This window comes from Sorex araneus, chromosome 5 (genome assembly GCF_027595985.1).
Source record: "Sorex araneus isolate mSorAra2 chromosome 5, mSorAra2.pri, whole genome shotgun sequence".
Taxonomy (NCBI): domain Eukaryota; kingdom Metazoa; phylum Chordata; class Mammalia; order Eulipotyphla; family Soricidae; genus Sorex; species Sorex araneus.
This window is the reverse complement of record NC_073306.1, coordinates 183906173-183932063: the sequence shown is the minus strand read 5'-3', so window position 1 is coordinate 183932063 and position 25891 is coordinate 183906173. Positions and strand designations below refer to the sequence as shown.

General features: G+C 46.1%; 1 protein-coding gene across 1 annotated transcript in view; it reads right to left on the bottom strand.

Annotated features, from left to right (window-relative positions):
* Positions 1-21594, bottom strand: part of THEGL (theg spermatid protein like) — a 40924-nt gene extending 19330 nt beyond the window's left edge. The window contains exons 1-5 of the mRNA XM_055139994.1: positions 21174-21594; positions 16587-16821; positions 7913-7978; positions 4504-4632; positions 1864-2001 (exon numbers count right to left, since the gene is read on the bottom strand). Coding sequence (XP_054995969.1) covers positions 1864-2001; positions 4504-4632; positions 7913-7978; positions 16587-16821; positions 21174-21594 — 989 coding nt within the window. The remainder of the gene's footprint in view (positions 1-1863; positions 2002-4503; positions 4633-7912; positions 7979-16586; positions 16822-21173) is intronic.
* Between the last annotated feature and the right edge of the window lie 4297 nt (positions 21595-25891).

Below are 25891 nucleotides of genomic sequence, written 5' to 3'. Positions count from 1 at the left end.
AATCAATGAATGTTAGACAGAGCGGCATATTGAAACTTCGTGAAACTTCAATGAGCTTGGTCACTGTGGATATGATCGATTGTGCTGAATCCTTTTCAGAACCTGGCTTGCTTACATGGTTGTCCTTCATCTAGTGTTCTGCCTATTCTATTCAGGATGACTCGAGTGAACAACTTGTAGATAATGGACAACGGGCAGATTAGGTGATAGTTGCCGATGTCATGGATGTCTCCCTTCTTGTACAACAGAACAGTCCTGCTAGTTTTCCGTTGGGATGGAACCTTGCATACGGACAGGTAGCGTGTGAAGAGCTGAGCCTTTGTATTGACAAGCACTGGTGGCAGATTCTTCAGGTGTTCGGATCTGACCTTTTCTGGCCCAGGTGCTGTACGAGTCTTTACAGATGAAATAGGGTGTCAAATTTTGGAAGGGAGGACGTTGGGAATGACATATCCATCCTGCAGAATTTAGTATGTGGGCAGGTGGACATGACTGTTGAAGAGATCCGAGTAGAAGCTGTGAATAATCCTCTCCATTGCCCTTCTGGAAGATGTGATAGATCCATCAGGACATCGGAGGGCAGTCATCTTGGTCTTGTAGTTGGCAAAGGACAGGTGAGTGTTGTACTTACTTTTCCCAGCTTCTGCCACATCAGTCAACACTGCTGCTCTTCTTTCTTTGAGGTCTTCCTTTATCGCTTCTCTGCACAGCTTTGCAAGATCGGACATTAGTTTGTGATTGCCTGAGGTTGTGCCAAACCACGTTGGCAAATGAGCTGGAGAGTTTCCAAAGACAGGTGTCTGTTTGTGGCTTTCCCACTCTCCGAATTCTTTGAACAGCCATGGAGGTGCTGAACCAGTCGATCGTATCCCTCGTCAATGTTGTCAATGATGGCATCTTCCCACGTTGCCACAATAGTGCCAAAGAGCTCCCAGTTGGTGGTCATTCTGGGAGTTCTCTTCTTAAACTTAAACTTTGCTGTCCTTTCTCCCCATTCTGTGAAGTAGAATTTTGCATGAAGGAGACGGTAGTCCGATCCCGTTTGGAATTTTGGGACAACAGCGACATCAGTCAGGCAAAACCTTTGATTGAATATGATGTGGTCAATTTCGTTGTGGAACTGTCCATGGGGAGACTCCCATGTCCAGTGTTTAGATTCGGCCTTCTGGAACTGTGAGTTTCCATGGATGGTCTTGGTGGACATGATGAACTCAGACAGTTTCTTGCCCTGTTCGTTCCATTCTAGGCCATGGGTCTAGTATGTGTATATGTATATACACATATATAAATGAGTATTTTGCAGCTATAATAAAAGATGAAATCATGTAATTTGCTGTATTATTAAGGATATAATTAAGCAAAATAAGTCAGGGGAAAGGGAGAGGGTAAGTACTGGATGGTCTCACTCATCTGTGGTAGACAGAGCAACGAAACAAGAGAACAGACAGCATCACACAATAACAAACCCTTGGCATGGATCAAACCCTTGATATGGGTTACAAACCCACACAAAGCAGTGGAGGGGCTAGGTGTGGGGGAATGAACAGGTTGACTAGAGGTGTCCTAGGACAGTAGTGGAGGGTCCCGGGCACTTTGTTTTGTGGTCAGTGCAATAACTTTGTACGTCAGTATCATAAATGTTAACACCATTGTAACCATGTTATCTAAACTATCATAAAAATAAATTATAAAATAAAATACATCATCATGAACAGGGGCTGGTGATGGGGCTCAGTGGTAAAGTTCATACCCCACCCCACAGGTCTAAGGCTCTGGGTTCAAACTCTGGGACACAAAGGAAAATATAAAAACAAAATTGTAACATTTCACCAAATTTGATTAGGACTTCTCGAGGCACTCTACCTCTCTTGTTGTATGTTTTTCTTGAATTTGTTGGGCTGTGCAAGCTTCTGGATCCTTTTGGAAGGATGAGCAAACAGTGCAGAAGAAGGAATGTCCCAGATGACAGAATCTCTACCGCAGCTGAAGTTATACTGAATTCTGCAAGAAGCAGAGGAGAAAAGGAGAAAAACAAACATGAATCCAAATTATCTTCATGAAGTCTAACACTGGCCCTCCAGGTCTAGGTATAAAAGTTTAGCCCTTAAGTGCTGAGCTCTTTTTAATTTAATTTGGAAAGAAAGGAATTAGAAATGGTACAACTATCAGTTACTCACCAAATCACTGTTTTCTAATAGTCTACTTCCACATACAATTTTTTCCTTAATGAATAAATTGCACACTCTAAAATAGGCCCAAAATATGCTGATGAAAACTCTGTTGCACTTAAAACCAATTTTTTTTTCCACATCTATACAGGATGCAACAAGCACAGACAGAGGTTTAGGTCACTGAAGAGTTATACTAGGCACATGTGGTTGAAGCACAGATTCTGGTGTTTTGTTCTTCAGGCGTTTTAAGGATCACGTCCAGCTGTGCTCAGGCACACGCAGCAAGCAAAGACAGAGACTTTCGGGGAGCCTTTGGAGAATGAGCAGTTATATCTAAATGTAGCCAGAGGAAGTTTCTCTGAGAAGCTAAGTTAGAACACTTGGATGATTGTTGGGAAAATTCAAAAAAATGGTGGTGGGAAGGTTTGTAATGGTGGTGTGGTTGGTGTTGGAATATTGAATGTAATAAATTATTGTGAACAACTTTATAAAAATAAAATTAAATTAAAAAGAGGAAAAAAATAGAATTTGAAGTGAGAGAAGGGCACTGGAGAGATAGCTCAATGGGTAAAGCGCAGACTTTACATGCAGGAGTTCTGGCCTTGATCTCTGACAACACATGGTCCTCCATGCACCATTACTGTGATGCTTGAGCACTGATCCAGGAGCATCACTAGGTGTGGCCCAAAAATCGAAACGAAAACCAGAGAGAGAGAGAGAGAGAGAGAGAGAGAGAGAAAGGTTGTATAACTATGAGATATTTTACTCCCTTTAAAAATATGTCCCTGGGCTGGGGTGATAGTACAGCGGGTAGGGCATTTGTCTTGCATGCGGCTAACCTGTTCGGCATCCCATATGGTCCTCAAGCACCCCTGAGTGCAGAGCCAGGCGTAACCCCTGAGTGCAGAGCCAGGAGTAACCCCTGAGCATCACTGGGTGTGATCCAAAAGCAAAATTAATTAACTAATTAATTAATTGAAATATGTCCCTGTAATATCACATAGGGTTAAGAATATAAATTGTAGCACTGTAGCACTGTCGTCCCGTTGTTCATCAATTTGCTTGAGCGGGCACCAGTAACATCTCCATTGTGAGACTTGTTGTTACTGTTTTTGGCATATTGAATACACCACGGGTCGCTTGCCAGGCTCTGCTGTGTTGGCAGGATACTCTCGGTAGCTTGCCGGGCTCTCTGAGAGGGATGGAGGAATGAAACCCGGGTCAACCCATGCAAGGCAAATGCCCTACCCACTGTGCTATCGCTCCAGCCAAAATAAATATAAACAAAAATTCAAATAAAAATATGATGATAAGAAACAATATGAAAATATGAGGCCAGAGAGTAGTAGAAAGCACTATCTTGCATGCAGCCAACCCTGGTTCAGTGCCCTGAGTGGTCGCCCAGGTACCACTAGGAGTGATCCCTGACCACAGAGCCAGGAGTAATCTCTGAGTAATCCCCGGGTGTGACCTAAACAGCCCCACCGACAAAAAACAAGGAATAAAGTTTGCTGTATACATACTAAGTGTGGGATTCAGGTGATTTTAGGTTGGCACCTGGAAGAATCTGGGGTAAGGTCAGGTAATTTAAGAATTATACTAGTCACATGTAATTGGAGCACAAATTCTTGGACTTTATTTTTGGGGTGTCTTTTGGGTCACATCTAGCTACACTCAAGGCTGATACCTGGCAAGGCTTGGTATGTTCAGAGGTCGCTCCTGGCAGTGCTGAGGGGACCATGCAGTGCCAGAGATGTAACCGGACCTTCTGCATACAACCATGTACTCCAGCCTCGAAGCACAAATTCTGAATAAGTAATTTAATATTAAACAAATACCACTTGTGAAGAGAATATAAGAAAGCAAATTTAAGGGCCAGAGTGATACTGCAGTGGGTAGGGTGTTTGCCTTGCACATGGCCGACCCGGAGTTCTATTCCCAGCATCCCATATGGTCCCCCCAGCACTGTCAGGAGTAATTCATGAGAGCCAAGTGTAACTTCTGAGCATCGCTGGGTGTGACTCATTTAAAAAAAAAAAGAATCTGGAGAGTTTAGTTTTCATAACTATAGTAAGCACCTCATCTTACCATAAAAACCAAAATCCTGATACACCAAAAACTCATTAAAAAAAATCATGCATGTCTGCAAGAACTACACGTTACTACTTGCTTCAGGGATGTTTGACTGTAGCGTGAGATTGGAAACAGATGCAGTAACCCTAATCTTAGTAAAATTAGTAGACTGGATAATTTATTGCTTTTTTAAAAGGCTGAAGTTCCAGTTTCTTTGTCCTTCTTCCTGATGAAGAGATTTGATGGATGGGTCACCCACCTGTCAGGTACGTATCTGTAGGAGACCTCCTTGGGCTCGGCAAGGCTCTCGAGCCTTCTGGTCAAGTGACCTTTCAAAGCAAATGGGGAAACAGGGTACATAGAATCTTGATTACCCCAAGTCAGTCTTCTGTTAAATAAAACAAAAAAAAGAAAAAAGAAAACAGTAAGAAAATCACTGGATCACTTAGAAATTAATCTTGATAACATCTATACAGATATAATCTCACCTCACAACTACCTTTGCTACAGTCTTATCATTGCAGGCATCAGAAACAGATCAATGATTTATGGGGGTTAAAATGAGAACAAAATACACATTTTTTTTTTGCTTTTTGGGTCACACCCAGCAATGTTCAGGGGTCACTCCTGGCTCTGCACTCAGGAATTACCCCTGGCCGTGCTCAGGGCACCATATGGGATGCTGGGAATCGAACCCAGGTCGGCCGTGTGCAAGGCAAACACCCTACCCACTGTGCTATGGCTCCAGCCCCAAGAACAAAATACACATTTTAATCTACTTTCTTAAAGATGGAAACCCAAAAGAAACCTGTTTAAGATGTTTATTTTCGTTCTCTTTCTTTTTTGGGGGTGGGTAGGGTCCACACCCAGCACTGTGTAGGAAGCCAGGGTCACTCCTGGTAGCGCTAGGGGGACCATGTGGTAGCATGTGGTCCACACCCATGTGGTCCTAGGGTCACTTCTGGCAGTGCTCAGGTGACTATATGTAGCATACTTTTCAAGTGCTCAGCTATTGATCTCTGTCTCAGCAGGACATAGTTCTTTCTGAGCTCATGAAATGGATACTGTGCGGGGGTAAGACAAAATGGGGGTGTCTCTCGTGCTCCCACTTTGGGTGAAGCCCTGGACCATACAGCAAGAAGAATACAGTGTAGTTACCATTGGTGAATATTTACTGTGTGCCAGTCACTGGAGTAATGCTCTACAGACATCAGATTTTTCAACAACGCTGGGAAATAGGTGTGATTATTGTGTAGGGGGAGAGAAAAGGAGAAATCAGTCTAAGATTAACCATAAAAAAGGATTCATGATGGGGCTGGAGCGATAGCACAGCGGGTAGGGTGTTTGCCTTGCACAGGTTGGATTCCCAGTATCCCATATGGTCCCCCGAGCACTGCCAGGAGTGAGACCGCAAACGGCTGGACCGAGTGCCTGGTGGCCAGCAGCTTTTTGCTGTGTTCTCACATCTCACAAAGAGGAAGGATTGGGAAAGATTTCTGAGGTCACTTTAGGGAGGACACTGATTCCATTCATGAGACCCTGTTCTCCAAATGCCAAAAGACAAGTTAAGAATGATCACAAATGGTCAGTCTCGAACATGTAATCAAGAACTGGGTATTCAAAATATACAAAAAGTTCTAAAAATTCAAAATTAAGTAGAAATAGTTCAAAAAGTAGCCAAGATATCTAGAGACTAGATCAAGAAGATACATAAATGGCAAATAAGCAAATAAAGTATGTCCTTAGGGAATGGCCAATGAAAATAATGCGAGATGCCACTGCTCAATACCTATTGGAATGGCTAGGATATGAAACGTCGTAACACCTAATGCTGGTGAGGATGTGGAACAAGAACTCTTATTCACCACTGGGGACACTGGGATGGATACCTTGGAAGATAATACAGCAGTTGCTTACAAAGCTAAACATACATTTATGATACCATGCAGAATAGCATTTCTATTTTAACAAAAACTATTCAGGATAGTATTTCCCCAAAGGAACTGAAAATTTTTATCTACACAAAAACCTGTACGTGAATATTTTGAGCAGCTTTATTCAAAGTTGCCAAGAACTGGAAGCAACCAATTTGTCCTTAAACAGAAAAATAGATAAATTGGATCCACCCACACAATGAAATATTACTCAATGTTTTTTTTTTTTTTTGCTTTTTTTGGGTCACACCTGGAGATGCACAGGGGTTACTCCTGGCTCTGCACTCAGGAATCACCCCTGGCGGTGCTCAGGGGACCTTATGGGATGCTGGGAATCGAACCCAGGTCAGCAGCATGCAAGGCAAATGCCCTAGCCGCTGTGCTATCACTCCAGCCTCGATTTTTAAAAAATAGAGAATGGAGAACTTGAGCAGTTTTAAAGATGTGAGAGAACCTTAAATTCTTATTACTAAGTGAAAAGTCCAGTTTCCATGGCTACCTACTAAACGATTTCAACTATATGACATCCTAGAAAGACAAAATTACAGATACGACAAAATGTCAGTGGTTACAGGCTTTTAGAGATGGAGAAGGAAAGGACTGATTAGGTGGAGTGTAGGTAATTTTTAGGACAATGGACTATTATGTATAATACTATCAGGTGGGATTCATGACATGTGCATTTGTCAAAACCCATAGAACTGTATGACACAAGAAGAATCCTAATGAAAACTACAGGTTTGTTTATTATGTGCCAATATATGTTCATCAATTTTGTAACTAATGTTACCACCATATGCAAGATGTTAATGATAGGTAAAATTGGACTAGTGGGTAATAAGACTTAAATTCACTCCATATTTAGTCTTAATTTTTCTCTAAATCAAAATCTGCTTTAAAAAGCAAAATCTAAGGCCAGGGATGAGGTTTGGCAGCAGAGCATGTGCCTTGCAGGGTTCGATCCCCAGCAACCCCCTCCCACCTCCCTCCAAACAAAAAAATCTATTAATTAAAAAGCAACGGCGGTGGGGGGGGGCTGGATCGATAGCACAGCGGGTAAGGCGTTTGCCTTGCACGCAGCCGACCCACGTTCAATTCCAGCATCTCGTATGGTCCCCCGAGTACAGCCAGAGGTAATTCCTGAGTGCAGAGCCAGGAGTAACCCCTGTGCATCGCTGGGTGTGACCCAAACAGCAGGGGGAAAAAAGCAACAGGGGATGGGGGATGGCAAGAAAGGGGGGAATTGGACTTTACTCAAGGCTTGTAGGAAGGGAGAAGGAAGCCAAAGGTAGAAGATGGGAGTTCCAGCCTGCCAGAGAGCCCAAGAACAGACGTGCTCTAGGCAAACATTGATGCTAGAAGCAGCAAAGTTGGGCCTGGAGGATGTACACAGAGTTTCAAAGCATGTGGTGGCAAGCCCCAGTCAGTGGTTCTCAACCCTTGCCTAGCAGAATCATCTGAAATGTTTTTCTACTGCTGAAACTGAGCTGATACCCAATACCAAGTAACTCCAGATTTCTGGGAATGGACCTGTCCATTCTAAAGGTTCCCCAGCAACTCCCAAAGTGTGACAAATTTGAGGCCCAATGACCTGGAGTTATCTTTCCAGGCTGAGTCAACTGAGGAGATGACAGGCTCCAGTGAATCCGGTTGAGCAGAGAGGTTGGGAGGCAGAACCACTGGTAGGCAAGACAACACAATCACCACAAACGAGTCTTTATACAAGAGCCTTACCTATCTGGGGTTCCCCATTGTTTCTTAGGTCTAGAAAGATCATGCAGCCTCTTCCTAGAAAAAGAACTAACAAAAACAAACTGATTAATTCAGAGCATTCTTTACAAATATGACTATAATTGACAACTCCTACTCGAACAAATGCTATCTGATGGGGAGGGGAAACTCCATGCCCTATTTGAGGTTATTTGAAAAGTGCTGAAAGTCTCAAAGTATTAAAAAATATATACATATATATTGCGTGGATGGTACAGCCAGTAACGGGGTTAAGGTACTTGCCTTGCACACAGCCAATCTGGTTCAAACCCCAGCATACATACAGCCTCCAAGCCCTACCAGGAGTGATCCCTGAGCACAGAATCAGGAGTAAGCCCTCACACAGATGGTGTGGCCCAAGTTCCTTCCCCCACAAAATGTGAATCTAAAATTTTCTCTTCTAGAATTGTTGATAATCAGTAATGAAACAAAGACAATAAATATTCTATAAAACCAAAATCATATTACTTGGTAGAGGAGGAAACTCTCCATTTGCATATTAACGTATACATGGCTTCATAGCACTGCATTATCAAGAGGTTTAGAGCTAAATTTAAGACTGAATGTCTGGCTTCAGAAAAAAATAACTAAAATTGCTAAAAAATATTCCTAGAGCTAGTCTGCCTCTTTCCTACCCTATTCTGTTCCTTGGCAATTTTTAAAATGTTTTTGAAGCAAGGTAGTTTTTATCAAACAGAGCTTACTTAGAAAGACATGCAGGGAGTGAAAGAGAAATTAAAGAAGCATACAGGCATGCAAGTGAGATATGTGTTCAAGGGGGAAAATGGGCTTAAGGAGCAAGCCCTTGGCAGTTTTTAAATTAAAAATATAATGCCACCCCTCATACCCACCTCCAGAATGCTGGGGGGCACTGTGTCATGCCCAGCAATGCTCGGGGTAAGAATCTGCGTGTGTGCCAGCTGTGTGCTCTACCACAGAGCTTTCTCCCTGGGCCCTTTCCTAGTCTTACTCTGTTTGTCGCAGGCAGTTGGTATTACCAAGTATTCGTGTGCTGGTCTGCATTTCCCAGCCTCTCTTGCAGCTATGGGGAACTGTAGGATTGTTGCATCTAAGTTCAGCACACCTATTGGGTGTGTCATCCTTAGGGCAGTGCCCCTCAAAGTGAGTACCCCTCACCATGGCTCCTCCCCACTGCAGTGCCCTGGAAGTTGCATCGTTGAGAGGCAGAGCTACCTCCAAGGGCCAGCCTAACCCACACTGGACTTTACTGCATTACATTTGAGCCTTATGTTATCCCAGCATTGTCTTTCTGTTGTAGATGGATAGACCACCAATGTCACTGTAGCTCACACAGCATTTATTGATGCACCTGTTTATTGATTATTGGTGTTTTGTTGCCCACCACATAATAGGAGTGAACAGAAAACAGGCACAGGAGTTAAGAAAAGAGAACATGAAGTCTTTGTTATTGTTAAAATGATATTAAAAGTGGGGTTCTGGGGCCGGAGAAATAGTACAATGTGCTTAATACTTCCCATGCATGTGGCCAATTTGGGTTTATAGCACCACACACAGTCCCCACTGCCCACTGGGAGTGATCTCTGAGTGCAGAGCCAGGAGTAATCCCTGAGCACATCCAGGTATGGGTCAAAAATGTGAAAAAAAAGTGGGGTTCCTCAGCACCAAGGAAGCACTAAGAGTTTCCCAGGAGGGGTTAAGCTTGTTACAAGAAAACATCACAAAGATCACCGACTGTTATAGGCAAGTCGCAGGAAGAGAGGGCCTCAAGGGACAGCTCTCTTCCCAGACCCCTCAAATCAATGTCAGCTCATCCCTGGAGAAGCTAACTAAAGGAAGGGCAAGAGGTCGGGATCATTATTAGAGAGAGTTCCGAGGTGCAAGAAGGGAAGTGGCCAGGAAAATCATTCTCCTTAATACTTGCAGGACATTTAAGGGGATGTAAAGGGTCCTTAAAGGACCCTTAAAGGGTCCCAGTCCACATGCCAGGTGGGATTCAGCCTGGCACAATGCAGGCAGACCATTGTGGGAAGATGCGCCCTTCCCAACGAAATGGTGATTTTCACCTTCCAGAAAGTTGGAAGAGAAGCCAGAGAAATGGTTGGAGTGGGATGTAGGACAACATTGGTTTGTCCTTTCTATGGTATTTGCTTGCATGTTGCTAACCCTGGTTCAATCCCTTGAGCACTGCTAGGAGCATCCCCCTGAACACAGAGCTAGGATTAGCCCCTAAACATAGTGGGTGTTGGCCAAACTCCAAAAAATATAGGTTTGAAGGCAGGAACAATGGTACCTCACCACTGCATCATTTTCCCCAGAGATCTTACTCTATCTTTTTCCCCAGAGATGATAGATCTCTTACTCTATCATCCTCTAGCACCCCCTCTGTTGGTACCACTAACCCACCCACATTTTATCCCTTGGAACTCTACTTAACTCAAGTGTTCCAGCTTGAAGATCCCAAACACAGGGAATCTATACAGACCATAAGCTTTGGAAGACTTAAAACATCAAGTGGAATCCCAATCCCCACAATAAGGTGGCAGATGTACCAAAAATACCAAATGTATTTTGAAATTCTCTCTTGTATGTTACTTTGTATTGCCAGAACTCTCATGTTTTTCCACTTTTCCTCCACCCGGGGACCCCATGGCAGTTGGGATCACTCAACCCATGAGTGGCACCAGAGATTATGCTCAAAACCTCGAGCTCACTCTACCGGCTTCCTAAACCACTGAGCCCTCCTCTTTCGGGTCCTTCACACCTGGATTCCCAGCAGCAGAACCGCCCCAGGGCTTGGACCTGTGGCCCTGTACTGGCCAGTCAAACACTCAAAAAGCCACCGAGCCACTGTCCTTCATTTTTTTACACAACAAATGTAGTTGTTTTATGCACAACAACCAAAAGCTTTCAAAACATGACGTGGTGGTGAGGGGCCGGAATCATCAAAAAGATTCCTCCATGGTGAAGTGTTTGGGAACTATTGTGTCATTGATACGCTGAAACCCCCCGAGCCAGGCCCGTTAATGCTTAGAAACAATAAAACTACTGTTCATTGCCAGAAATTAAATCTACATCCCGACTCAACAGGAGAATGGCTTTGCCGTGCAGGTATCACATGGCCCCCACGGAGCCAGCCTGGGCCAACTCTCCGGGAGGGCAGAGGTGGAGGCAAGAGAAAGCCACTCCTGCAGACAAAACACCTTATTATCCTTTCATCGGCCCAAGCTACTTAGCTGCTGGCTCCCATCACAGCATCACTGCCAAGACTACCACCCCCCGCCCCCACCCCCTGCACACACCCCCTTTCCTTTGCCAGCTAAATGATGTTGTTTTCAAATGTGCTGTTTAATATCAGATTATTGACAACATTCTAGTTTACTCCTCCACCTCCTCAGATTAGGTTGTTGTCTCAATTGGCAACCGTCTCGTTAACGGTCGCTGAGTCTGAGCGCGGTGGCTGGAAGGCCAGCTCTTTCCAGCTCTTTCTCCCGTGCTTGTGATTGTGTCGCCATAGCTACATGACAACCTCCATCTCTTCATCCTAAAGCAGGCGTCCCTGGGGGTATCGCGTTACCTCACAAGGTCTAATCATGAGATTGTGCAGAAATCAAAGAATGTGGCTGAAGGATTTAACTCGTGAAGGCAGGATTTTGTTTTTTAATGAGAATCACATCGCTGGCGCAGAGTTTGCCAATAACTAAGGCTGGTTTGGAAATCCTTACCCTGGAGGCAAAGCAGTCAGCTGGCAGTGATTGTAGGTCTGAACTGGCGGGGTTTCTCAAAGTTTTCTTTTTAATGGTCAACATGGTATTACATTAGTCTATTTTGCTTAGGTTCAGAAAATATTTTTATGCCTAATAATCAGGCATAAAAAATTGGGGGCTGGAGTGATAGTACATCGAGTAGGGCGTTTGCCTTGCTCACAGCCCACCCAGGTTCAATCCCCGCCATCTCATATGGTCCCTCAAGCACCGTCAGGAGTAATTCCTGAGCGCAGAGTCAGAAGTAACCCCTGAGCATCACTGGGTATGACCCAAAAAGCAAAAAAAGAAAAAAAAATTTGCTTAAGAACATATTTCTTTTTCTTTTTTTTTTATTAGTGAATCACCATGAGTTACAGTTACAAACTTGTGAACTTTCATGTTCGCATTTTGTTTATATCCCTCCACCAGTGCCCAGTCCCCTCCACAAGTCAACAATATATTTCTTGAAAATGGGGACAGATGATGGTATTGAGGATAGGGATATCTTGAGGGTGGGGAAAGATAATGGATAATGAATATCTCCATAGATAATGACAATTTCCTCACAGAATCAAGCTAAATTAGCTAACCAAATCAAAGCAAGCAATATTATAATCACAATAATACATACTTTTAAACTCACTCTTTACAGTCTTTGTTTTTCTTAGTATAATAACTATTTTGCTGTTTGTTTGACTGCAGGAGAATTTGTTCATCCAACAATAAGTAAACAATATTTATTTGAAATAATGTGATATTTTAGGTGCATATTTGGTAATATTCAGAAAATTTTAATTTTATCAGCTCTACTACTGAGGCATTATACAAACTAAGGAAAATATTAAGTTCCATAAATTTCATTTTTTCTTAATAAACTTTTATCTGCCCTATCTGTCACTTAGAATTCCTGTGAGAAAAAAAAATTTATTTTATCTGTCAAACATTGCGTGAAACAAGGTAGTTGTAATTACTGTCTGAAAGAAGGAAAAAAACTAGAAAGCATACTAAATAGAATTAGAAAAGGAAAATGGTTTATGGTGATAGTACAGCAGGTAGGGCTCTTGCCTTACACGTGGTCGACCCGAGTTTAATCCCTGGCACCCCATATGGTCCCCTGAGCATTGCCAGGAGTAATTCCTGAGTGCAGAGCCAGGAGTAACCCCTGAGCATCACTGGGTATGGGTCCCCAATACTCCAAAAAAAAAAAGGAGGAAAGTCAGTCTAAATAGCAACAATAAATGTAGACAGATTAAATAAGAGTATATGAATGATTTTAACCCACCTGTTAAAAGCAAAGATGAGGATTAACTGATATTATTTTCTTTTCTCCTCTGTGTGAACCACTGTTCTGAACCCTCTGTGTTTTTCTTTGCTTATACCTTACCTCCTAGCCAAAAAGTAAACATCTATTCAACCTGTAATTCATTTAGTACACAACACACACGAGCACATGCACATACACACACAGAGTGTTTTTTCATAGAAGACACTTTCTTGAAATATATTTAGTTATTTTACTAAGATTATCACAAAGGAATATTGTAAAACATTTCACAACCTGGAGCTTCACAAGAATCTACAACATAAGATTCTCAATGCAGAATGCTTACTTTATTTTATTTATTTATTTATTTATTTATTTATTTATTTATTTATTTATTTATTTGTGGTGGGCCATACCTGGTAGCACTCAGGGATCCTGGTGCCCCAACTCATGTTAGGGGACCCAGTGGGGTGCTGGGAATCTAACATGGGTCTGGCACATGCAGACCTTATCTGCTGAACTATCTGCACCTTAAGTCTTTCTCTTTGCCTACCTTTCTTAAAGATACAGGCCTAATCTGCACAATAGCAAACAAATGCAATACTGAGTGGATACAGAGTTCTCTATTTCAATCTCCTACATCTCACTTCTTAGCCATTTTATCTTTCTTCTCCCCCCTCCCACCCTATCCCCCATAGGAACTGTTCTTAGAAAAGGGCATTTATAATAAAGAAAAAGCACAGGAAACTTTTTTTTTCATAACCCCCAAGATAGATTTTCACTTCAAATGCTCCATGTTGAATCCTCTCCATAGAGCTAGGTGGCCCACTTGTCTGGGAAAATAATACTGTAACTTTATATAATCTTACCTTTTTCTTGGGAACTCAGAGCGACCAGCATCTGCAAAAGAAAGAAAGAAAGGAAAGAAGAAATTAGAGTCAAGAAGAATCAGACATGATTAAAGACAACATCACAAGTCAGAGAACCAAGTTAAGGAAAGTAGGAAAATGGGCAAATGAAAAATGCCCTGGGGCTGGAGCGATAGCACAGCGGGGTAGGGCATTTGCCTTGCATGCAGCCGACCTGAGTTCGATTCCCAGCATCCCGTATGGTCCCTTGAGCACTGCCAGGGGTAATTTCTGAGTGCAGAGCCAGGAATGACCCCTGTGCATTGCCAGGTGTGACCCAAAAAGCAAAAGAAAAAAAAAATGCCAACCATGAACCAAAATAAACCACAAGAAAATTGAGTTAAATACTTTTGCTTGTTTTTGTTTGGGGGCCGCACCCAGCTGTGCTCAGGGATCACTCTTGGCAGGCTGCCTCTGTAGAGCTCAGACTCAACCCTGGTCAGCCACGTGCAAGGTAAGCGCCCTGGCCAACCCACTGTCCTCTCTCCGGTCCACAATACTTCTTAAGGCCATACTCATCTTGGAAGAGACAGGGAGGGAATCTATGCAGAAAGCCTTGCCCCAGTGGCACTGCCTCCCATGGACGTTACAGCCCCTGCTGCATGAAATTTTCATGTATTAAAAACCAAACTTGGTTAGACTGCAAAAATAGTAGGGTAGGTTAAGGTGCCCGTCGTTAGATGGTCGACCCTGCTTCAATCCCCAGCACCATACACTGTTCTCTGAGCATGGCCAGGGTGATCACTGAACACAGAGCCAGGAATAGGAGTAAGCCGTGAGCAGAGCTGGTTCTGTTCCCCCCAAACAAACAAATAACCAAGCCTGGGCTGCCAATTTTAAATATACACACAGGGGTCCAAAGAGACAGTACAGAGGCTAAGGTGCTAGCCTTTTGTTTTGTTTAGGGAGCACACCTCGTGATGCTTAGGGCTTACTCCTGGCTCTGCACTCAGGAATTACTCCTGTGGTATTTGGGGGCACCAGACGGGATACTGGTGATTGAACCCCGGTCTGCCACATGCAAGGTAAGTGCCTTACCTGCTGTACTCTTGCTCTGGCCCCTAAGGTACTAGCCCTTGCATGTGACTGACCCTGGTTTAATCCCAAGAACCTCTAAGTTTTGAGTGCAGAGCCTGGTGTAGAGCCCAAACACCATTAGCTAGTGGCCTGATCCCCTGCCCCCACCAAAACATACACAGGCCAGAGACTGATTATAATACCGAATCAATCCTTAATAAACACTTCTACGAGGACGGCTAATATGAATGGTAATGCTCTTTCCCATTATCCTTTCATGCTGTAATTTATCCCACAGCACAGCTTTTGATCATAAAGAAACATGTTTTTGATAAAATCTCACTAATTTGCAGGCTGAAATAGCTTTCAGGTGACTGTTAGCGAATGTCTTACACAAAGTAATATTATATTGGTTGACAAACTTGGCTGCCTGTTAAAACCACCTGGGAAATTTTTTTTTAAATTCCAGGTTTCCAGTCACAGTCCAAATATCCAAATTACTCACAATCCCTGGAGGTGGGCCACGGGCATCTGTATTTTTTGAAGCAGACAGGTCTGGAGAGACAATATGGTTTCATGTCTACACACACTGGTCTGGAATCAGACAGCCTGGAACCAAATCTGGCCCAAACATCTGATCTTGGGAGAATTTACTCAAGCTCTGTTTTCTTCATTTCTCCTAAAGATGGTTGTGTGAAAGTTATTTAAGATAACAGACGTGAAGCAATACACATAGTCCTCCAAGCATAATAAACGCACACCTTGGATCGGAGATAGAAACTGGAAGTTGTTACCGACATCAGAACTTACCCATGTGTTGCTAGCAGGCATAACGCATGGGGTGGGGGTGGGGATGGAGGTGCACCTGCTATTCCCTGTGCAGTGGAGGGCTCTCCTGGAAGTGGTCAGGGAACCCCAACCTTCGGCATGCAAAGCCTGTACATACAACTTGAACCTTCTCCCTAGCCCAAGAGCTTTGTTTTATGGGGGGGATTGGGTCACACCTGGAGATGCTGGGGGCTACTCCTGGCTCTGTGCTGGTGAGGGGAGGTAGGGGGGCATTCCAGGCAACATCAGGGGGTCAGGAGGGGTGCTGGGTATCCAACCCAAGTTGGCTGCATACCTGAACCCCATGGGGTGGTGGAGATTGAATCCAGATCACAATCCAACCTGGCTAAGAGAGCCATACCTGCTCTACTATCTCCCTGGTCCCATATAATATATACATATATATACATATGCATACACACATAAATATGTATATATCACTGTCATCTCGTTGCTCATCAATTTGTTCCAGTGCGCACCAGAAATGACTCTCATTGAGAGACTTACTGTTACTGTTTTTGGCATATCCAATACACCACGGGTTGCTTGCCAGGCTCTGCCATGCGGGCTTGATATTCTCTGTAGCTTGCCGGGCTCTCCGAGAGGGGCAGAGGAATCGAACTCGGGTCGGCAGCATGAAAGGCAAATGCCCAACCGCTGTGCTATCGCTCCAGCCCCATGTAGACATATATATATATATGTACATATGTGTGTGTGTCAGAGAAATAGTACAGGGGTTCAGGCATGCAGCTGACTTCGGTCAGATCCCCAGCACCTCAGGGTCCTCTGAGCACTTTTCCAGGAGTGACTGCCGAGGGCTGCATGGCCCAAGCACTGCTGGGTGTAACCCTAACACACCCCCATCCACCTGAAGTAACTATTCCTGCCAGCAGCACCTGAGCGAGTTCTGATGACAGTCACTAAATTTCCAGTGACATCTAAACATAGGTTGCGAGGGGGCCCCGCCTTCCCCCCACTGAGGTGAAGCCATGGAACTCGGCAGCGCGTGCAGGCGGCAGGAGGAGAGCAAGCACGCCGCCAGCTCAGGCCCCTGAGACGCGTTCCTGCAGGAGCAATGCACACTGAGCCTCAGCCAGCTCTCAAACCGCAGGGTTTGCAGGACAGAGGGCGCTAGAAGAACAAGTTAAAGGCGTCACCAAGAACAAGCCCAGTTCAGAATATGCAATATTTAGCCCAATTTTTAAGCAAGTAAATGGCATTTTAAAGGGGGTGTGGGGGTGGCAGCTGGTGGTAGAGCACATGTCTCACCTGTGTGAGGTCTAAGCCCCAACAGCCAAACCAAGCAAACAAAACCACACTAACCCCCACCAGTTTCCCCCCAGCTCCTGGCAACCAAAAACAAACTCATAAACACAATTTGAAGAGCAATAGGATTAAAGGGTAATAGATGAAAAATAACTGAGGAGGTATAAGTTCAAAAAAGTATGTGTGGCCCTTTTCTTGAGATATAATTTAATTGATGCCAAAAAAAAAAACCAGTAACAAGTCTCACAATGGAGACGTTACTAGTGCCCGCTCGAGCAAATCGATGAGCAATCGGATGACAGTGACAGTGATCTATAAAAATACATTACAATTTTGGGGCTGGAGTGATAGCACAGTGGGTAGGGCATTTGCCTTGCATGCAGCTGACCCTGGTTCAATTCCCAGGATCCCATATGGTCCCCCGAGCACCGCCAGGAGTAGTTCCTGAGTGCATAAGCCAGGAGTAACCCCTGTGCATTGCCGGCTGTGACCCAAAAACCAAAAAAAAAAAAATTACAATTTTTATTAATTGTGAAGCAAATAGATTTTATGGAAAGGAACTTAATTAGAGTGATGTGTTCAGGAGAGAACACAGGCTACTCCAGAGTGGGGGGAAAATGTTATGAAAACATCTTTTAGATAATTAGGGAAGCTTAAAATTTACTGGGTATTACAGGATCATAAAAAAATAACTAGTTGAGGTCTGGCTAATAGCACAGTGGTTGGGTATTTGCCCTGAACATAGGCAAGCCGAGTTCAGTCTCCAGCATACTTCTATGGTCCTCTGAGCACTGCCTGGAGTGATCTCTGAATGCAGAGCCAGGAGTGACTCCTGAGCATCAGCAGGTGTGCCCCATCCCCAACAACGACAACCACAACAAAAGAATAGCTAAGGACCTAGAGTGACAGAGCGACAGGCAGGATATTTGCAGCTGACTTGGTGCCATCCCTGTCATCACATAAGGGCCCCCAGCACTGATAGGAGTGATCAGGAGAGCGGTCAGAGTAAGCTTCGAGCACCTCTGGGTGTGCCCTCCCCACCTGCACGGCCCCTCCCCTCCAAAAGAAAAAATCTGATTTATTAAAAAGCAACAAAAGCAACAACAATACTTGAAGATTTGCAACAAGAAAAAAAAAAATACCTAGGAAGCCAGGAAGATATCGCAAAGGGAAGTCCCCTGAGCACCTCCAGGAGACATCCCGAGCCCCAAGTCAGGAATAGTCTCTGAGCACTACTGAATGTGTCTGCACCCCCAACAATCTTTTTGTTTTAATTAAAGTCTTAATAGCTGATCGCTCGCAGGTTTTGTGTGTTTGTGTGTGTCGTGTGTGTGTGTGTATGTGGGGGGGGGGTGTTCGTTCGTTCGTTTGTTTTGCGTAAAATTACTTCTTGGTCCTTCGCTCAGCAAAAAAATAGCCCAACCCGCGCCGCAATCCGTCTGATGGAGAAGGCTGCCCTCTGCTGGCAGGAAGCGGCATCACAGCCGTTCCTGCCTGAGGGGGTCGAGGCCAGCCCCAAGGTGCTTAGCAGAATCAGTCTCTCCCTTCCCCTCCCGCCTGCCTCCTAAGGACGTCTGAGTGCCCCCGCCTCCGACCCTTGCTGCACGGACTGGGAAACAGATGAGCTATGAGGAAAGTTAGGAAGCATCTCGAGACAGGTGGGGAGCACAGGAGGAGCAGGTAGCCAGAGACAAGCTGGAGCTTAGGAGAGGCAGGAAAGGAATGTTCCAGAGTGACATGTGACAGACCCTGGAGGAGAAAAAAAAGCTGTTGCCAACAAAGGCCCAGTGATTGGACAAACGAAATCACCTGAATTGTGGCCATCATTCACTTTTCCTCTCTGCTCTGTTGACAAAGTTCCCCAGGTTACTGTTCTTGCAGCCTGAGCTGAAGGTCAGCTGGACAAGAGCCAAGGGGTGGGGGGGGGGGGAACTGAGGGAGGGATCTGGGTGAGGGTGGAGGAGAAGGCTGAAGTTGGGAGAGGGCAAGCCCTCAAATATTCATACACTTCCTAGAGCTCCTGTGCAAGCCAGAGCTCAACATACACACCTCCAAGCTAACTGGGATGGGCCCAATTAGCAGGTGTATGCTTGGCCTGCGGGGGCCTCGGGTTTATATTCCACTGCTTTAGGGTCGCCAGAGCAGCACCAGGAGCAATGTGCATTAGCAGGTGTGTCTCTAAAGCAAAAACATAAAAGCCAATACTGTTTATAACATAAGTACATATAGATATATACCATATCTTACACTCGGCCATAATAGTCAGTCCTTAAAAAATAGAAGGGGTCAGAGCGATAGTACAGCAGGCAGGGTGCTTGCCTTGCACATGGTCCACGGGGGGTTGATATCTAGCACCCCAGAGGCTCCCCAGAGCACCCCCAGGAGTAACTCCTGCATGCAGAGTCAGGAGTCATCCCTGAGCATTGCGAGGTGTGGCAGCTTTTGTGGAGAGGAGGGAAAAGGAACCCAACCAGAAGGATTGGGAAGAGAGCAAGGATGAGAAAATGGGATCAGGGTGTAGAGACAACACAAGGGACAAGTTCTGCAGGGAAGAAGAAGCACAAGATGGTGGGTGTTTGGAAAAGAAGGGATTCAGGAAGAAAAACTCCAGAGTATCTATGCATCTTGTGGATCCTCAGAAAGTGAGAAACCGGTGCTGTAGGAGAGGAGGGAAATGAGGAACAAAGTTCTTCATTCAAAGTTTGCAGTCAGGGGCTGAAGCGATAGCACAGCAGGTAGGGCATTTGCCTTGCATGCAGCCAACCTGGGTTCGATTCCCAGCATCCCATATGATCCCCTGAGCACCGCCAGGAGTCATTCCTGAGTGCAGAGCCAGGAGTAACCCCTGTGCATCGCCAGGTGTGACCCAAAAAGCAAAAAACAAAAACAAAGTTTGCGTTCAGAGTGGAATGTGAAGCCCAAGTGCAGGATTCTGCTTTCTATAGTTCTTACCTTGAAAAGGGAAAAAGTTAGAAAGCAAGGAGATTTGGAGGAGGCAGTAAAAGAATAGTAAGAAACAAGGGGATGTGTGACCAACTGTTTCTATATTTTCAATAAAGCACAAGGCAGTCATTAGCTATTTGGAAGTCAAAGGTGTGACATTTGGAGGAAAGCAAAGTTGTCCTCTCAACAATTGGGGAACTTAGGGATTGGGGAGACTACAGTGGGTAGGACAGCGCTGGCTTTGCTGATCCGGGTTTGATCCCTGGCATCCCATATTGCCCCCCAAGCTCTCCCAGGATTGATCCCTGAGTGCAGAGCCAGGAGTAACCCCTGAGCACCATACCAAAAACAAATAACAACTGGAGAACAAGCGGGCTTGTGAGGTGGCATGTCACTGATGAGAGTCACAGTCCCAGAACTAGAATGGGGGTGGGGGGGGGAGATGGAGAGAGGGAAGGAGAGAAAAGGAGGGAATCGAGAGAACATGACATAAAAAGTGGCTAGTCAAGGGGCGGAGTGATAGCACAGCGGGTAGGGCGTCTGCCTTGCACGTGGCCGACCCGGGTTTGAATCCCAGCATCCCATATGGTCCCCTGAGCACTGCCAGGGGTGGTTCCTGAGTGCACAGCCAGGAGTAATCCCTGTGCATCGCCAGGTGCGACCCAAAAAGAAAAAAAAAAAGTGGCTAGTCAAGGGATTAGAAACCCAATATGCACATATAACTGGGGTGGCCTCATCGATGGAAAATCATAAAACTGGATCAAAGGATGGTTATGCTCAAGTCCCATCGGTCCTGTTGCCTTGTGATTTCCGTGAGGACAGAGCGGAAAGTTCGGATTTAGCACTTGCACCCTGAACGCTAGCTCTGGGAGGGCTCCGCCCGCCAGCTCTGCCCGGGGACTAACACCGGGCGCCTTCAGACACTGAGCACTGCTCCAAGCACGCATCCTTCCAGGGCTCAGCTAGCTGGGGAGAAACCGCGATGCGGTCATTAATAGAGGACACGTTCCGAGCAGCAAGCAAGGCAACGACTGGAGACTTAAGAGGGGCTTCCGAAAGAAGTGACGACAGACAATCGGGGGCAGCCCAGGTCCTGGGACGGGGGAGCGCAGCGTCCGTCCGGGTTTCCCAGCATCACACTGACAGACCCTCCTGCGTTGCAGCACGCCGAGCTCTCCCGCGCGCAGACCTTCCTTCCCCCTGGGGCCACCCGCGGCTCTCAGCGCCTCGGGCGTGTCCAGTGGCTCCGGGGGCGGGGGTGGGGGCACACCTACCCCAGCGGGGAGAAACCGAGGGTTGCCGCGGCGTCTGCCGGGTGGTCAGCGATGGGGCGATCAAAATAGTGGGCTGGGCGAACAGCTCGTCCTGGGGTGTGCGCGGGCCCCGGCGACTGGCGGGGGTCCTGCGGGCGGTGGGCTCGGGGCCGGGCTCGCCGGGCCCCGGCGACTGGAAGGGCGTGTAGGGCCGGTAGATGGTAACGGGGGGGTGCGTCCCGGACAGCCGGCTGGACTCGCTCGCGTCGAAGCCTTCCCGCAGGCTCTGCGCCCTCCTCTCGGCCGAGCGCTCTCGGGGCCAGCGGGCCCCGCGGGACTCGGCCCTGCGCTCCGAGGGGCTCCTGCTCGCGGGGGGCTTCCAGGACGCCTGGGGCCGCGGCTCACGGCCCGAGGACGCAGGCCGGGACCCGGGGAACTGCATGGGGCGCGGGAGCTGCCGCTGCGCGCGGGCTGGCCCGGGAGCCTGAGCCTGAGACACGGGGCCGGGCCGCCCCCCTCCCCGCCCCGCGGCCACGCTCGCCGCCCGCCGCGCGCCCGCCCGGCCCCCGCGCGCGTTCCGGGGTTGCCAAGGGCGCGGCCGCTTCACGGGCGCCCGCCGTCCAGCCCGTCTTCCAGCCGCCTGGCTTGGGGGAAGCGCGGGAGGGGGGTGGAGGCGCCCCCCGGGGCCGTGCTCGGGGGCTCTTCCGGCTCGGTCTGGAAGGGGCGCCTGCGGGGTGCAGAGTCAGAGCCTGGACGGGTCCTGGGTCTGACCCCATAGGCTTCCCCCGCGCCCCTCCCCTCATTGTCCCCTAATCATGCTGGGAGCAAATGCTGGCGTCGAGCATTCTCGCGTCCTCGCGCTGACTCGAGTCCACCTGTCCCCAGTCAATGCCCTGTACTGACAATTCATGTGGTGCAAGGAAAATGACAGCACGTGCTATGGAATGGGGCGGAACCCACCTGAAGTTCTACCTACAGAGCGCTGACAACATTCAGAAAAAACTGCATCCATCTCTCTCTCTCTCTCTCTCTCTCTCTCTCTCTCTCTCTCTCTCTCTCTCTCTCTCTCTCTCTCTCTCTCTCTCTCTCTCTCTCTCTCTCTCTCTCTCTCTCTCTCTCTCTGCCTTGGAAAATTTTATTTAATTCTAATATTTTATTTTATTTTAATTTTTTATTCTCACCAGGTGAAACGTTAGAAAGATTTCAGACTTAAGTCTCAGTGATACAATGCTCAAAAACCAATCCCTTCACCAGTGCCCATGTCCCACCACCAAGAACCCCAGTATACCTCCCACCCCACCCTCCATCTCCCTCTTGCCACTCTGTCACTGCCTGCTGAGGCGAGCTATTTATCATTGTCATTAGCAGTTTTTATCTGATATCATTGTCATCAGCATTACCTTGAGAATAGCCGCACCTTGAATGAGTGCATTGTGTGTGTGTGTGTGTGTGTGTGTGTGTGTGTGTGTGTGTGTGTGTGTAAGGGGGAAGAGGTTGACAGCACTGATTTCAGTGTGATCTCTTTTTATCCAATTTTATTTTATTCTAATAATTTTTTTTCTTTGCATATCGAATTCGCCACGGGTGGTGTATCCGATATGCCAAAAACAGTAACAAGTCTCACAATGGAGACGTTACTGGTGCCCGCTGGGGCAAATCAATGAACAGCGGGACAACAGTGCTACAGTGCTAATAAAGTTGTTCATAGTGACTTATTACATTCTATATTCCAACACCAATCCCACCACCATTACAGCTTTCCACCACCACTATTTCAAGTTTTCCCACCACCACGCAAGTCTGCCCCCAAAGCAGGTCTGAAATACTTTATTTTGCATTACTTGTTATGAATAATCTGCTAAAAATAATCCTAAGAAGTTTTCTTAGAGAAAAGTGTGTGAAGATTGTTGTATCTCACCCTGGAACCATTAAGCCCTTGTGTACGAGAATACTAACATGTTGTAACATATTGTTACAGGTTAAGCCTTGTGTGCTAATTTTTTTTTTTAATCGAGAGCGGTTGCCTTCTACTTTACACTCCATCAAATATGGTGTGCTTTCTCGGTGGAGTAGAGTATGTCACTCAGATGCAAATCCAGCCGGACCCACCAGAAATTCTAAAATTTTAAATAGGATGATACAACTGGAAGTGATTTGAGGGTCCAGAGACATCTCTGCAGCATGTGGCTCTCCTGGGATATTTATTTCTGAGTCTCTGGATCATGGTTGTTAAGGAGCTTATACGGCACCCCAGAGGCAGATCCTGGACGTGACTGCCAGACTCCCCAAGGAACAGGGAGATGGGAGGAGGTCGCCCAATTTCCGTGTGAGCCTGGAGATTTAAGTCATAAAACCCACATACCTGAGTTGTTTCAGCAGATTCACTCATGGATGAGGCTTGTCTAAGCCTTTGGAGAGCGACCGTGAGCATGGCAGTGGGTTTTGGAGGTTTTCAGCTGCCAGGGCTAGGTTGAGGGTGGGTGGAGAGAGTCACCAGCCCACCTCGACTTGCTCCTGATGAGAAAGCCTGGTGCAGGGTCCAGAGGCATCTCTCTAAATGCGATCTGTTTTAAAGCAACATTTTATTTTGGGGCTGGAACAATAGCACAGCAGGTAGGGCGTTTGCCTTGCATGTGGCCAACCCAGGTTCAATTCCCAGTATCCCATATGGTCCCCTGAGCACCGCCAGGAGTCATTCCTGAGTGCAGAGCCAGGAGTAACCACTGTGCATCACCAGGTGTGACCCCCCAAAAAATATTTTATTAATTTTGTGACAAGGGTTAGTGGGATGTAAGGCCAGCACCATTACCCCTTTACTGTCTCTCTGGCCCCTTGCTTTAAAGAGAGGGTCCATTCTACTCTGGGATTATGAGCCAAACAAAGGCTGGAGATTTAATACAGACAACCCGTGAAGGAATGTGAAAATAAAGCAACAGAGTTACAATATAGTAATGGGCTGAGCACATGCACTCAGGTTCAATCCTCACACGACATGGAACACCCCTGCCAGCTCTGCCAGGAGAGGCTCTCCCGGCACAGCCAATGTCACATTGGCACTCAATGAGGTTCACTGAAAGGGAAAAAAACAACAAACTCCAGCACTCACTGGTCATTGTCAAAATGCACAATATCGGGGCCAGAGAGATAATATAGCAGAGAAAGCACTTCCATACTTCCCAGCACCACATGTGGACCTCCAAGCCTTGGTAGGACTGGTCCTTGAGAACAGAGCCAGGAGTAAGCCCTAAGCATCACTGAATGTGACCTCCCACTCCCCCCACCCCCCCCCCCCCAAATGCACATTCTAAAATCAGATTGTGAGGAAAAACACCGTTTTTCTCTTTCAAGGAGAGATGTATCAGTCCCTATCTGAAAACTTTTGGCATCACCTTTGAAATAGGCATCCAGGAATGTATCTGCATGCCAAATTGCTCTAGAAAACATAGGATGCCATGTATAATTCAAAGTTCATCTTGGAAACAGTTGCCTTTGGTTTAAGCCTTTTCCAGAATGAAAACCAGTAAGTCACAAGATGGGTAAGGGATTTGTCCTGGGACTAACGTCCTGTACAATGCCATCTTTAGTGCAGAGGCCCCCTGGATCAGGGTCCTGTTTAGTGCCATACTTGGTGCAGAAGCCCGTGGTTTCTACAGTCCTGAATCACGTGTGATCCGGTCTCCACAGGCTTCTTATGTCTCAGAATTTACAGGGACAAAGACTGCCTGCTCCGGGTTAGGCTTTAAGGAAACACTATGGCTTGCTCTTCTATCCAGACGCCACCCTCTCCCAATTATTTCCGTATCACAATTAGGTCTATTTTTGCTTTCCTACATTCATGTGTTCATTCTTAACCACTTTTAGGAACTTTCCCTTGCTTCCACAACTTGGCTAATTATTTGGTACATTTGTAAGCTTAACCATTTCTAGTTTTAAAATTTATTTTCGGTTTCATGATACACGGGCGGGATACTCTCAGTAGCTTGCTAGGCTCTCCGAGAGGAATGGAGGAATCGAACCCAGGTCCGCCGCATGAAAGGAGGCCTACCTGCTGTGCTATTGTTCCAAGTCCTGACAAGCTACCCATGGCATATTCGATATGCCAAAAACAGTAACAAGTCTCACAATGGAGCCATCATTGGTGAAGACAGTGCTACCATAATGTACAATACTGTTGAGGACAAGGTTTCATGCATGCAACATTCCAACACCACACCACCCATCAGTGACCTCCCCCATCCCCTCACCCATCCCCCAACATGGTAAGCTCAGTTCTGTAGGTCAGTTCCCAAGTTCTGTTGCCTTGGGCAATGTTTCTTTATAACCCACATGAGAGATTATTTGGTGTCTGACCCTCTCCTCCTAACCTCACTCAGTATAATACCCCCATATCTGTTAGCTGCAAATTGCATGGTTTTATCTTTTCTTAGAGCTGCATTGTTCCATTGAGTATATGTATTGCTACATATTAGTTCTTTATCCAGTCATCTGTAATTGGACACTTGCATTATTTCTAGATTTTGGCTCTTATGAACAGTGCTACAAAGAACATAGGAGTGCAAATGTCTTTTCTAACTTCTATTTTTAAAAAAATTTCAAGTGAGATGTATGAGTCTTCCTTTTCATTCAGAAATCCTACAATACCAGTGCCATTATTACAGGGTGTTATATTATTATGTCATTAATGGTCTAATTTCACTCTGGCATCCAGGGCCTTGGGAGAGTAAGGAACAGGGACAGAG